This window comes from Ciona robusta, chromosome 1 (assembly GCF_009617815.1).
Source record: "Ciona robusta chromosome 1, ASM961781v2".
Taxonomy (NCBI): domain Eukaryota; kingdom Metazoa; phylum Chordata; class Ascidiacea; order Phlebobranchia; family Cionidae; genus Ciona; species Ciona robusta.
This window is the reverse complement of record NC_143235.1, coordinates 12,321,954-12,335,768: the sequence shown is the minus strand read 5'-3', so window position 1 is coordinate 12,335,768 and position 13,815 is coordinate 12,321,954. Positions and strand designations below refer to the sequence as shown.

At 34.6% G+C, this 13,815-nt stretch overlaps 2 protein-coding genes across 2 annotated transcripts; both read left to right on the top strand.

Annotated features, from left to right (window-relative positions):
- The first annotated feature begins 247 nt into the window (after window positions 1-247).
- Window positions 248-2,203, top strand: LOC149743326 (uncharacterized). Its single transcript, XM_089879250.1, has 4 exons — window positions 248-405; window positions 852-1,062; window positions 1,181-1,274; window positions 1,485-2,203. Exons 1-4 carry the CDS (start codon window positions 335-337, stop codon window positions 1,631-1,633), a joined length of 525 nt encoding a protein of 174 aa, XP_089735376.1. The 5' UTR covers window positions 248-334; the 3' UTR covers window positions 1,634-2,203.
- LOC149743325 (SCY1-like protein 2) lies at window positions 2,066-13,237 on the top strand. Its single transcript, XM_089879200.1, has 14 exons — window positions 2,066-2,493; window positions 3,100-3,257; window positions 4,985-5,126; window positions 5,356-5,502; window positions 6,106-6,327; window positions 6,784-6,900; window positions 7,457-7,582; window positions 7,893-8,069; window positions 8,354-8,590; window positions 9,111-9,279; window positions 9,989-10,098; window positions 10,423-10,554; window positions 11,114-11,302; window positions 11,994-13,237. Exons 1-14 carry the CDS (start codon window positions 2,311-2,313, stop codon window positions 12,657-12,659), a joined length of 2,775 nt encoding a protein of 924 aa, XP_089735326.1. The 5' UTR covers window positions 2,066-2,310; the 3' UTR covers window positions 12,660-13,237.
- Window positions 13,238-13,815: the final 578 nt, after the last annotated feature.

Genomic DNA, 13,815 nt, shown 5'->3' with positions numbered 1-13,815 from the left:
CAATACTGATGAATCTAGATTATTCAATTGGTTTATGATCAATGTTGTGTTTAACTATAGTGGTTTTAATTGACGTTCTACCACATTCGTAATCAGATTTATTAAACTTTGCAATTAAGTCTTCTTTTGGTACAAATTTTCCACAATGCTGGTATGGCTTGCCAGCTGAAATATGTTTAAAATATCGTATTTTAACAACATATAAATTTATAGTTCTTTTGTTTTTATATCGTGCAGGACTTTAAAATATTGGCAAGCCAGCAGATATTGCGCTTCTGAGGGCGGTCATCTTGTAACGATCAGTGATGCTTCTGAAAATCAGTTTCTTTACGAAATGATGAGAATCACATATGCTGTAGATGTAGCTCGAGCGCCAATAGCTTTCTGGATAGGTTTGACAGACAGGTAATAATTTAAGAAACGTTTTTTCAGGTTCACATGGTAGACCAGCGTTGTGACAGCATGGTTAACGCGTTGCATATGTGGACTTTTAAGTTTCAGTGCTGCTACCATTATGAGTATGTGTGTTTTTATGCAATACACATGCCGCAACAGCTATATTGAATATGACACTCGTAAGCGGGCAATAGTTTGAAAGAGAACACCTGTGTTCAAACCATTTTGCCCCGCAACTGCAGGATAATAAACTTTATATTATTGATTTGCAGTATAGTGGTAAACCGACTAATATAAATTGCATGCTGAAGTTTCTCCAGAGCTTACAATACATAATAAACCTGGCTTGTAATATATTCGGAGTTTATGTGCGTTGCGGTGGTTTAAATTTTCGTTACTTAAAAATAGAGCACTAACGTGCCCAAAAATCGCTTTGAAAGTTTATGTTTCATTAGAGAATCGGAGGGAATCTATAAGTGGGAACGTTGTGGGGATGCAGATTATGTGAATGGACGAAGTTATGCTCCATCTTGGCTACCTGGCGAACCGGATAATGGAAACAAATCAAACCTTATATCAGAAGAAGATTGTATTGTGTGGCATTGGTCAAACAAGCCTGCTTGGTCGGACGAAAATTGTAACATGAGAAAGTCGTTTATTTGTCAGGTATATATAACTTAACGTATATATGTAGACAGTGTAGCCTACTGTATGGTAGGATTGGACATCGTTAACATTTATACCACACTTTAAAGTATTCCTATTCAAACTTTAACATTCACAGATCAATTTAAAACTCGCGACTACAACATTGAGTGCAACACAGCCTGAAACAACTGCAGTAAAAGACGCAATGCAAGTAGAAATAAAGACAGCTTGTGAGTTCCTTTATATTTTAAAATTATGATAACTCCCCCCGGCCACTCTGTCTATTTAAACCTGTATTAGGGGGAAGATGGGACATTTTTATTTTATTTTCCTTTCCTATTTGGTAGTAAAGAAAGAATATTTAAAGAATTAGAAAACCGAATCTTCACGACTCCCACAGATCGTTGTTAACTATTTAAAACACGCATTTGTTTCGACAGATATTGTGGCAATTGGAGTTTGTTCAGCTGCTCTCCTTATAGCTATTGTTAGCGTCCTGACGCTTTGCTACATGAAGCATTCACAAGAAAAGAGAAGAGTCGGTGTCTTGAGACATGTAGGACTGTATCCTGCACCTGCGTGGTCATAATTTATCCCACATACTTTACCTCTTCGAATACAGTAACGATAATCGGATTAAATAAAACAAAGAAGAGAATTAAATTATAAAAGCTAAATGGCAGTCGTTAAAACACACTACAGGCTACAAAATTAATGAATGTAACTTGGTTTATTCTGGCGTGGCAGGAAAACGACAATCGCTATAACGCGCCACTTGTAACCGTAAGGTGTCACAACAGAGTTACTAACAGAAATATGGCGTTAGATTTTCTTCTACGTGTAATTTGTGTTTTAGCTTGTGCTTAGTGGTAATTAAAACTAAATTAGTATACCATAATAGGTATTATTAATATGATGTTTAAACTTTCCTCCATTTAGTTTAACGGATGTTTTTTGTAGTATAGAACACGAGTTTCGTAGCCTAAGTTACATCAACATCACATGCACATGCCGAACTGTCATTAAAGTTTGGTACTTTAAGTAGTCCTTTAGCTGGTGGCCAGTAACGTTTCTGGTCTAAAAATGTACCAGAGGTCTCACTGATACCCGCTGTATAATTTTTTAAACAAAAACCCCGCCGTTTTGGACGAAAATTAACTTTGAAAATGTGCTGCATGCATAACTGTACTGAACGGGCACGTGTCGATTTGTGGATCGTTTTAACGTCATTCTAACACAGCTAGTGACAGTAGTGAGGAGTAAAAAATGGATGTCAGTGGAGTTTTTACTAAATTAAGAAACACTTTGTCAAGTACAGTTAACGAAATCAGTGCTGTCCTGCCTGGAAATCCTCTGCTACGAGAATATGATGCAGGAGATCAGGTCGGGAGTGGAGGCCCTCGGTACCTCTGGAAAATTTACAAAGCAACAAAGAAATCAACAAAAGCGGTTCGTATTTTCAAAACGTTTCTAATGATTTTTACTATAGCGTTTTTTTAGTCACTGGATTAAAATTTAGTCTGTGGTTTTAACATTTAGTTGGCCAACTAAGTTTTTGTGCATTACTTATTACAGAAGTTTCAAAATCTAGCAATTAAAATTAAAGTTAGACGACTAAAACAGCTAGTACGCCTAATCCGAGAATTTCATTCCTGATGTTATTCTCGTTTCCAAAATTAAGGTGAATGAATGAATATATGAATGCAACTTACTTTATCGTAGCGTGGCCGGAAAACGACAGTGGGTATAACACGAGTTTATACACCTTGTGTTAGCTTACAAGTTACAATGTATGTTACTTCGTAGGGGTATTATTTTTTGGGGGAATTTTTTTGTTTTTTATGTATAGCTGATAAATTTAACAACCAATTAGTGACCACTGGGTTGGAGCAATTGCCGTTAAGTGTCTTGCCCAAGGACACATACCTGCATAATGGTAGCGGCAAGCCTTGAACCATAAGGACCGGAGGTGTTAGGCCCTCAATGTTATGCCTTTAATCATGCATACAGTATGGGTTAAATAAACCCTTCATTAATTAAAATGGTTTTATATAGGATGTTGCTTTGTGGATATTTGAGAAGAAGCAGTTGGACCAGTTTAATCGAACAGACAGGGAAATGATCATTGAAGTTTTAAGAAAAGGTTGTGTTCAGATGACCAAACTACGACACCCAAGAGTGTTGATTGTAGAACATTCATTAGAAGAATCAAGGTGATTATATTTTTAAAGCCTTGCTGGCATCATAGGCGCCAAACCGGGGGTGGCATGGTAGGCAGGCCAACCCCAGAGTTTTCTGCACTGCACTAGCTAGTGAACATTAGGGATAATGAGCTATATTTGTTTTACAGCATTGGGTGTTCAGCTATTTATACTTCTCATGCATTTTAAAAAGTTTGACGCCAATGATTGACATTAAACATAATTTATTGCTGGTAAAATTTTGACCCAATATCTGCACAAAATGAGCTGAAAAAGGATTAAACATGGGTGTTTTTTAAGGCTTTAAATGGGAACTGAAATCTAAATTTACACTTAGTGTAAACCAGGATTGTAAAAGTTGTAAATCCGGACGGTGATCGTTTAACTTTATTGAAAATCCGGACGTAATATGTTTTACGTGCGTCTGTCACCCAAGCTACCAAATCTTGTTATAAAGCGTATTACTGACTATCACCACGACACCACAGTCTAGTGCGGGCGCCTGTGCGATAGAAACCGTTGTTAAAGCTGCGATATAATGTTTTATGTTCGTCGCGTGTTCGTAATAATCAGCTAACGAAGTCGCTCGAGTAACAAACATTGCCGTGCTGCAATTTGACATTTTGCGCTTAATTGTTACGTCACATGTCTTATTGCAACATAACTATTAACTATGACGTTTCATTACGTAACAATCGGAAGGAATGCCCACTGCCCAACGAACCACGAGATCGAAACATCGTGTATGAGCGTCACATTTTTATGCTCTGCGCCGGCGTAGGAAATAAAGAATGACGCATGCGGTAGCATACATTCTACACCTAACAAACGAAGCAATCGTTGTGAATTTATTCTCGTGACAAGTGACGTAATGAAACTCTGGTTCTCGTGCGGTGCAAACGAACGAGGCTTCTGTCCAAGCTCGGCCGGGAAGATACTTTGTAATATCATATTACAATTTGCGTTGGTTTTAATTTACTGATAACGTCGCTCCTCGCTCTTATATTTGCACCAATTAAAATTCACATAAACGCAATTTACCTGCATTTAAAGTTTAAAGTATTCTTGGTTGCTTGGTTAAAATTATATCGGGAATAAAACAATTATATGAAATATAGAAGCACATAAACCACAATTGTTTTCTAAAATTTTAATAGTTTATCAAAGGTATTATGACGTAATCATCGTTACATTTTTAATCCACGATGAACGTGCGTTAAACTTTTCATTTGTTTCTACCGATTTAGATACGTCGTTTAAATAAATGTAATATCATTTTAAATTCACCACATAATGGTTCCATGTGACATGATTTGTGACAAAATTAGTATAGTAGGTGTTAGGAAAATGCATTTTTTAATGTTTGCACGAACCGTTTCGTCATTTTAGCTATTCGCCGTGTTCTCGCAATGTAACCGATGCGGTTAAAATAGAGAGCACGTTTATGTCGTCAATAAATACTGAACTAAGAAACCAAAGAGTATATTGTCGGCCGAACGTAAGAAAGTTAATTTTAATATAAATAGAATTTATTTCTACTAAAAAAATCCGGACGTTTTTGGACGATCCGGACGGTGACATTGTCACTGAAAAAGGGGTATTTTTACAATCCTGGTGTAAACAGATATTCTTTACTCAGCTGACTTCAAATTAATCTGTTCAAAACAGTAACGATTATAGTTGAAAATCGTCATTTTCGCTTTAAATTTTGTTTTGTTCAACATTGTTTACTCTTTCAGGGAAAGTATAGCTTTTTGTACAGAACCTGTCTTTGCAAGTCTTGGCAATGTACTTGGAAGGAAAAATAACATTGACAAAATCCCTAAGGAATTACAACCACATGAACTGCATGATGTCGAGATAAAGTATGGACTTATGCAGGTAACAGAACCTGTTAAAATGTTTTATTTTATTGCTAACATTGTATAGTATATTATATCACACACACACATATAAATATAATGTGTTAATTTTACTTTTTGTTAAATTGATGTAAATTTTTGTTAATTTTTTTTGGAATCCCACTTTTGGTTGTTGCAGAACCAGTGTTTATTAAATGGTAAAATTGTATGGTCTAGTCATTGTCACCAACATATTAAATATTCAACAGATTGCTGAAGCCTTGGCATTCCTTCACAGCAGTGTAAGAATGGTGCATGGTAATCTATGTCCTGAGTCAATCATAATAAACAAGATGGGAGCTTGGAAAATCGCTGGTTTTGACTTCTGTATCCCTAACACTGGAACTGTATCAGAAGTAAGGCTAATGCCGAAATCGTACATAAAATCTTTGGCTTATCTGAATTGGACCACTATGTGTGTAGCATGTGTGTAGCATGTATGTCTGATTGTCTTGAGTCTGGACTATGTTGCACTCAAGTTCTATACACGCTAATCTGCAAACTTTAGCACTTTCCAACTGTATCTCCCAGTTGCAGTGTTTGTGTGACCAGTCTCAATTTTTTTGTGCAGATTGCACAGCAATCATAATTGCCAAGAATGATATTATAGACCACCTCATTTTCTCATGTATAATAAGGTGGAAGTGTAAATTTCAATACAAACCCATTCAAAGTTACATACTAAACTTCTCCACATACTCTGTACAGTCTACACTCTACATATACTGTAATACCATTACAATAAATCCCGCTCAATGTTACATACCAAATGTCTCTACATATTCTCTAGTCTCTACAGTCTACATTCTGTCACACTGTTTCAATATAAACTTAATATTACAGACTAAATTTCTGTACATAGGCTACTGTAACACCATTTTAATACATCCCACTCAATCTTACAGACCAATTTTCTTTACATACCGTAACAGCATTTTAATACCAACTCCCCGTTTCAGACCAAATTTGTATCTTCTGACTGGGACACCTCCATTCCTTCCCCTGCTTTGCCCAATCCAAACTACTTGGCACCAGAATACATTTTAAGCAAGTCATGTAGTCCAGCAAGTGACTTGTTTTCTCTTGGTATCTTGCTATACTCCGTCTACTACAAGGGAAAAACTTTGTTTGAATGTGGAACACAGGACGTGTATAGGGTCATGCCAAAATCTGTTGATCAGGTATTAAACCTATTTGTTTTATTTTTATTAATTTTCAGTTTTCCGTTATTTTGAAAATTCAAATTTATTCATACAGAATTTGATTATCCAGACAATTTTGACTTAGTTTTATCACTATGTAATAATTTTTTGTTGGTATGAATTTTAGTTATATAAATAGTTTGAGGTAATGGGCAAATCCTGGCCTAAATCCTAGGACCCATGGCTTGCTACGCTGGTGGACCTCACCCCAATAGAATAGAATATATAAGTATTTTTAGCAAAAAAATATGTTATTTTAAAATTCTGCAAAATAAGTAACCATGTAAAAAAAATTTTTTTTTGGGAGGCGGTGCTTTACTCACATAAAATAGAATATATATATATATTAATAGTTGGTTTTCAGCAAAAAAATATTTGTTATTCTAAAAATCTGCACATTAAGTAACCATGTAAATATCCTTACATTCATTATAGTTGGAAAATCTTTCCCCACACCATCTTGAGAAGATACCACAAGAAGTCCGTGAACATGAGAAGATGTTGCTTAATCCTTCACCCAATGTAAGACCTGATGCAGAACAAATGTCCAAGGTTAGAAATTATTTTCGCAATGGCTAAAATAACTAACAATATGTTCTTAGGATTTTAATTGGTGGTGCAAAGAAAATGATAACAATTTTAAATGTTTGTAATAAATGTTAATTTTGGAATCCGAGTTTACTATTTTTAAAAAAGTTTTGTAAAGAAGCGGTATATAGATAGTAGGGTGGGGGAAGATCGGTCACTTTTTTATATTATTTTTTCATCCCATTTGGTAGTAAACAAAGAACGCTCAAGGATTTATAAAACCCTATGCTTACGACTCCCCTAGATCGTTGTTAATTGTTTAAAACACGATCAGAATATTTGTATATTATTTTCTAAAGGTGTCCCGTCTTTCCCCACCCTACCATTATATATATTTCTTCTTTGTTCCCAGCTTAATATAAAAAAAAACATAACAAGATTGAGCTAACAGATTTCAGTACAAAATAAAGTTTCGCGGTCCTGCTTATAATATTACCAAAGTCCATAGTATTCTATGTTTGATGCTAATATCATAGTCCAAGGAGCAATTAACTCACCAACAACTTATTTGTATTATCAGCTTCCATTCTTTGAACATGTTGGAGTAAAAACTCTACAATATCTGGACACTTTGTTGCAACAAGAAAATCTTCAAAAATCTCAGTTTTTTAAAGGACTTCCGAAAGTTTTACCCCAACTTCCAAGAGTAAGTCAATTTACTATTAAAATGGCTGTACACAGTATTAGGCTTCCGTTTTTTTGCGTGGTATCCGATGTTTAGTCAAAAAATTTAATAATGCATTTTTTTGCCTGGTAATCTGGACAAAACAGACTAATTCTGGATTTTGTGTACAGCCACTTTTATAAACAATTAAAAAAAAAAAACCTGTTAAACCTATATACCTTACATATATATATATACTGCATTTTATTAACAATGTCACCCTAGATTTTGATCAAAATTAAAAAAAAATTGCCACACCTGTCTATCTTTTATATATATATTGTTTCTACAGAGAGTTCTAATGCAACGTGTACTCCCATGTCTCACAACGGAGTTCACCAACCATGATATGGTCCCGTTCGTTCTACCTAATGTTTTGCTCATAGCTGAAGACACTTCTAAAGAAGAATTCCTCAAAGAAATTTTTCCGAAATTAATTCCAGTCTTTAAAATACAACGTCCCATACAGGTGCTGTTTATGTGCTGTTTAAACTAAAACTAAAATTTTTAAAAACATTGTAAAAATCGTATTGTTTCAAAATCTTATTTTTAAAAATCATAATATATTAAAAAAAAAATTTTTTATAAGGCGTGTTATTTCAAAAATTATTTTTTTATAAAATCATAATATATATTTCAAAAATTATTTTCCTATAATTCGTAAAATTTCAAAAATTATTTTATACTCAATTAAAATATAAAAGCACACAATATAATACCAATCTTAATCATTAAAATACAAAATTCTTTTAGGTTTTGTTGATCTTATTAAAAAAGATGGACTTGTTGCTCTCAAAGTCCACACCAAGTCTCGTTAACATCCACATCCTCCCGATGCTCTGCGCATCACTGGAAGCTCCATCCGTGCAGATCCAGGAACTATGCTTGACCATCATCCCTTCTTTTGCGGAGCAAATTGAACTTCCAGCCATGAAAAACTCAATTTTACCGAAAATAAAAAAGATTGCTCATGAAGGAAGCGTGACCGCTGTAAGTATTTAAATTAAAAAAAAATTGTGCCTTATTTTTGTATATCTGATTTTACCTTATTGTATGGCTGAAAATTTAGGCAAACCATAACATAATTTAGCACTGAGTTGGACCAATTTTCGTTGGGTGCCTTGTCTAAAAACACACTCGCAATGCCCCCATATTGGTAGCAGTGTTAAGCCTTGAACCAGAAACCTCTTGGCTAGTGGCAGGCGCACTTACCACTGTACCACGGTGCAAGCCACTATTTTTACTAAATCTACATTCTGATAGTGCTCCTTGCTACCGTACAGTATATGGTACTTACACTCTAAAACATCATTTTAAATTTCTCCAATTTTAAATAAAAATATACCTACAAAGCAATAAAACTAAAGGTCTGTAATAAGCTTGGTTTTTATGCGAATTTAAAAATGTCTCAGCCAAACATGGTTTTAAACTGGTTTTAAACCATTATTGACACCTGTTTTGACTGAAACCCATAATAACTGTTGTCTTATTTCTGTTCCTATCATTCCAGATTCGAATCAAAGCCCTTGTGTGCCTTGGCAAGCTGCTACCAGTGTTTGACAAGTGGTACGTACAGGATGAGATATTGCCTTTCTTGCAGAAGATAAGTTCACGAGAGCCTGGTATTCTGATGGCTATTCTGGGGATTTATAAAACTGCACTGACTAGTGATAAACTGGGTGAGCTGTCCTTGAAATGAATGAATGAATATAGGTACTTATCCTTGCATGGTGAGGCAACTCATATAGGTACTTTAACTTATCCTTGCATGGTGAGGTAACTCATATAGGTACTTTAACTTATCCTTGCATGGTGAGGCAACTCATATAGGTATTTATCCTTGCATGGTGAGGCAACTCATATAGGTACTTATCCTTGCATGGTGAGGCAACGCAAGTTGTTATAACACAAGCTTTTTATTTCACACATTTAGTGTGGACTTATGGCCCGTTCTGGGGATTTATAAAACATCACTGACTAATGATAAACTGGTTGAATTGTCCTTGAAACGAAAATTGCAGCTTATTTATCCCTGCATGGTGGGGTAACGACAGCCATCGTAAAACTGGTGTTTATTTTATGTGTGCGCTTACGAGTTACTGTGTAACTTTGTGGGTGTACATGTTTAAAACAAATGAATCAGCAAAAGTATTTTTTTTGCATGACCAGGCAACGCAAGTTAGTATAACACAGGTGTTTTTTTTCACATATTTTAGGGGTGTTCACGAGTTACCATGAAACTAATTAGGATTTTGGCCATTTTAAAAATTGTTTTTTTTTTTAATCTTTTTTGGATTTTTTAAAATATGTTTTTGTAATGTATGGGTGTACTAGAAAATTGCATTTTTAGCTCTCACTTGAAAATAATCACAATATTTTACCAAACAGGTATTTCAAAAGATATCATGGCTCTTAAAAGTCTTCCCCATCTTATTCCATTATCAGTTGACAACAATCTAAACCTCCAGCAGTATCTGGCTTTCATGTCTGTTATAAAGGTATACCATGCATGGAAAAATTACTTTAAATTACATATATGTATACACCCTACAGCATAGTGAACTAGTGAAGTAACATTTCCTCAAAGTTGGTGTATAAACATGATTCTTGTCACAATTTTATTTGAAAAATCATTTTTAGTTAATGTTGTTTTATTCACAAAAATTCATATTGTTCATAGTATATGCTAAGGTGTCTTCCCCAACGGTACTATTTATTGGTAATCCTGTAATAACTGTTTTTTATGCTTATAAACTGCAATCTTTAAACTTTGTAGTAAAAAATGACATTAAGATATCATATTTATACAACCTTTTGTGTAGGATATGCTACAGAGAATTGAAAAAGAGCATAAAACAAAACTTGAACAACTGAGTAGAATGAGACTGGAACAGGATGCTGCGTTAGATTTTACAAGAGATCAGACCAATGGTGTTTCAATCACGGAAGATTCTGTAAGTGTATTGTTTCAATTTATATTTAAATAAAAGAGTGGGGATTCCATTTTAGGAGACATAGGAGAATTTCAGGAGAATGTAACTTACTTAATCCTTGCGTGGCCGGAAAGCGACAGTGGTTATAACACAAGTGTTTTTTCGTATATCTCGTGCCAGCTTACGAGTTTACCATGTATGTTACTTTGTGGGTGAATATTTACATCTCAAACAATAGAATTGGTTGTGATTAATTTTTGTTGGTTGCACATTTCATGACACTTCCTGGGTTGTATAAGTTTATATGTTCTGATGACATGGACCTTACCAAATTTTGAAGCTTGCCATTTCCGCAAAGGTGGGACAGAGAAAATAACTATTAGAGAGAAAAAAAACTCTGGGAGAGAAAATAACTATTAAGAGGGACAAGATACTTTGAGAGAGGAAAATACTCTTAGGGAGAAATAAAACGCTTGGAGAGAAAATAACCTTTGAAGAGAAGAAAAAAAGAGACAAAGCACCTCTTACTCTTAGAGAAATAAAAAACTCCAAACAGAGAAAATAATTTTTTCTCTCCTAGGTGGATGACATGTTCAAATCCGAGGCTCCTCCCAAAAACACTGAGTCATCTTCCTCTCGTCAACATCTGACCCTTGAGGAGAAGCAGAGGTTGGCAAGGATGAAGGAGCAGGAGAACAGGATGAAGAAGACTGGTGATATCAATCCTGTCAATGTTGGGAAACCAGTGACTAACCACACACATGCAAAGGTATTGTAGCATGTGTTTCTAATACATTTGTGTGGGCTTTAAATATACACAATGTTAGCGGTTGTGCATTTTTTTTTATAGTAGGGTGGGGAAAGACGGGACACTTTTAGCACGTAATATCTAAATATCCTAATTGCGTTTTAAACAAAAACAATGGTTTTTGGAATTCGTGAGGATAAGGTTTTATAATTCTTTAATTGTTCTTTGTTTGCTACCAAATGCGAAGAGAAAACAGAATGAAAAGGTGTTCCATCTCCTTCCACCCTACTATATTTTGTATATTTGTAACTTTGTATATTTCACAAGAATCAAACTAGTTTTTATCATGTTTATTTTAAAATGAAGTTCTGTGTCGTGAGCATTTTAACTCACTTACTAATTAACCCCATGCAGTATTAAGTATCTTCAAATTTTTCTTTTTGAATAGTTTATTATTTTGTATATAGAACTTGCTATGGAAATCGTTTATTTGTATATTGGGTACATGATTATGTCCTTTATTCCTTTCACTTGGACAGAAGCAGAAACTACTACTCTCTTAGTGATTTGAATATACGATACCAATTTTTTCAGCTGAGGTCATTGGCGCTTTTTACTTGAATGGGTACCTATCTGTTTTTACATCATATTAATGTTTTTTTGACCTGTTATTTATAAACTTATTTTGTTTAATTACCTATTAATATTTCAGCCCAAAGATCTAACTTCTTCATTAATGCAAAGTAACGTACAAGCCATGGGTGCCAGTAGATCAAAACCTATGTCCTCTATGATGTCACAACCAATGTCTAAGATGTCACAGCCAACACCTATGATGTCACAACCGATGTCTATGATGTCACAGCCAACACCTATGATGTCACAGCCAACACCTATGATGTCACAGCCAAAATCTATGATGTCACAGCCAACGCCTATGATGTCACAGCAAAAGTCTGCAACGCAGCCTAACTACATGCAAAAACCAATGTTGACATCCCAGTCTTCAAATTTTGGAATGTCCAGTGCATCTCAATCTTCTATGTTGTCCCCAGCACCAAGCACTGTCTGGCAAAGTAAAACAAACATTCTCAGCAGTAACTCCTTTGGAATGCAAAAGTCAACAACTTTTCCAAGTTACAGCAATGGTCAAAACTCAATAAACCAAAATATGGGGGCAATGAATATAAACACTCCGAACCCATTTTTAAACCCAACCCCGTCTAGTAACTCTGGTTTCAATGGTATGGGTAACCCCTACATGCAAAATTCGAATTCGAACCCAGTGTCAATGCAAAACCAATATGGAATGAAACAAACGAATTCAAACACTACTGCCAATCTAAGCAAGCAAGATCTTTTAGATTTTTTGGGCTAAGACTGTTGTATATTTGTAGCATTTTGAGTTTTCAGTAAAAAGCAGTGAAAATATTTGAACTGTTTTTGACTTTTAGGTGCATGCCAAAATGTCTTCACAACCTGTATTTAGTTCTGTTACAGTTACACCAACATACCATTAAAATGTTTCTAATCAGCTATTTTATATACTAACATGACAAATTTCATTGTTGCACACATATGTGGTAAATATGCATGGCTAATTTTCACTCATTAATTACAACTACAGAAAATACTTACTGTTAGTATGAAATCTTGTCAGTAACTGCTATGCCTTGCTGATTAGAATATAACACAGTTTTAATACTTTTAGAAATCATCTGTGCTGAGGGATAGTTGTAAACCAGTTGTAGTTGTAATTTTATTTTGCAATGGTTTTGCTGCACACTGTTTGAAGCTAAATATATAGAATGCCATTCTTATTTATTAAACTGTTTTTCTGCAAACTTTTGATTTATACTGATTTTTCATTTAAGTGCAATCCAATATTTGTTCGGTGCCGCACAAGTTTGTTTTATTCCATATATTGTATAGTTTTAATTAAATAGAGGATATGTATTGCTGGTGTGTGTTTACTTTTGTCCAATGCAGTGAACATCCCTTGGTATGGAAGTATGTACGAGCACACATACAAAGGTTTGAGGTTTTCGTAGTCAAAACTTATTCGTAATGATGCCTTTTGACCAAAGTATATAGTAGGGTGGGGAAGAATGGGACACATTTTCATTCTATTTTCTCGTCTCATTGGATAGCAAATGAAGAACAGTTAAAGTATTATAAAACCGCAACCTCACGAAAACAGCATTGTTAATTGTTTAAAATGGAATTAGTATATTTAGATATTAGGTGCTAAAGGTGTCCAATCTTCCCCACCCTACTATATACTTTCGGCAAAAGGTGTCTTTACGAATAGGCAGTTAAACTTAATTTACGTTTGCTAGCAACGTATTTCAAACAAAAAATTACCTCTTATTATAATAAATAGTTTTCAACTTACAAATACTATATTTCGGATTAATTCGTAAATTTAATTTCTTAGTGACACATAAAGTTATCAAAAATGGCGAGTTAAACTTTCAACTCCATTGTATAATAGAATTACTTTGGTTTCTATAAGTGACGTGAAATGTTTTTGT

What these genes read in the sequence shown, in the direction of transcription:
- LOC149743325 (XM_089879200.1), top strand. Translation starts at nt 2,311, where the DNA reads ATGGATGTCAGTGGAGTTTTTACTAAATTAAGAAACACTTTGTCAAGT. An exon ending in TTTTACCCCAACTTCCAAGA is followed by an intron (nt 7,583 to 7,892) that starts GTAAGTCAATTT and finishes TTGTTTCTACAG; the next exon opens with AGAGTTCTAATGCAACGTGT. An exon ending in ATGAAGGAAGCGTGACCGCT is followed by an intron (nt 8,591 to 9,110) that starts GTAAGTATTTAA and finishes CTATCATTCCAG; the next exon opens with ATTCGAATCAAAGCCCTTGT.
- LOC149743326 (XM_089879250.1), top strand. Translation starts at nt 335, where the DNA reads ATGATGAGAATCACATATGCTGTAGATGTAGCTCGAGCGCCAATAGCT. An exon ending in GAAAGTCGTTTATTTGTCAG is followed by an intron (nt 1,063 to 1,180) that starts GTATATATAACT and finishes TAACATTCACAG; the next exon opens with ATCAATTTAAAACTCGCGAC. An exon ending in AGTAGAAATAAAGACAGCTT is followed by an intron (nt 1,275 to 1,484) that starts GTGAGTTCCTTT and finishes TTGTTTCGACAG; the next exon opens with ATATTGTGGCAATTGGAGTT.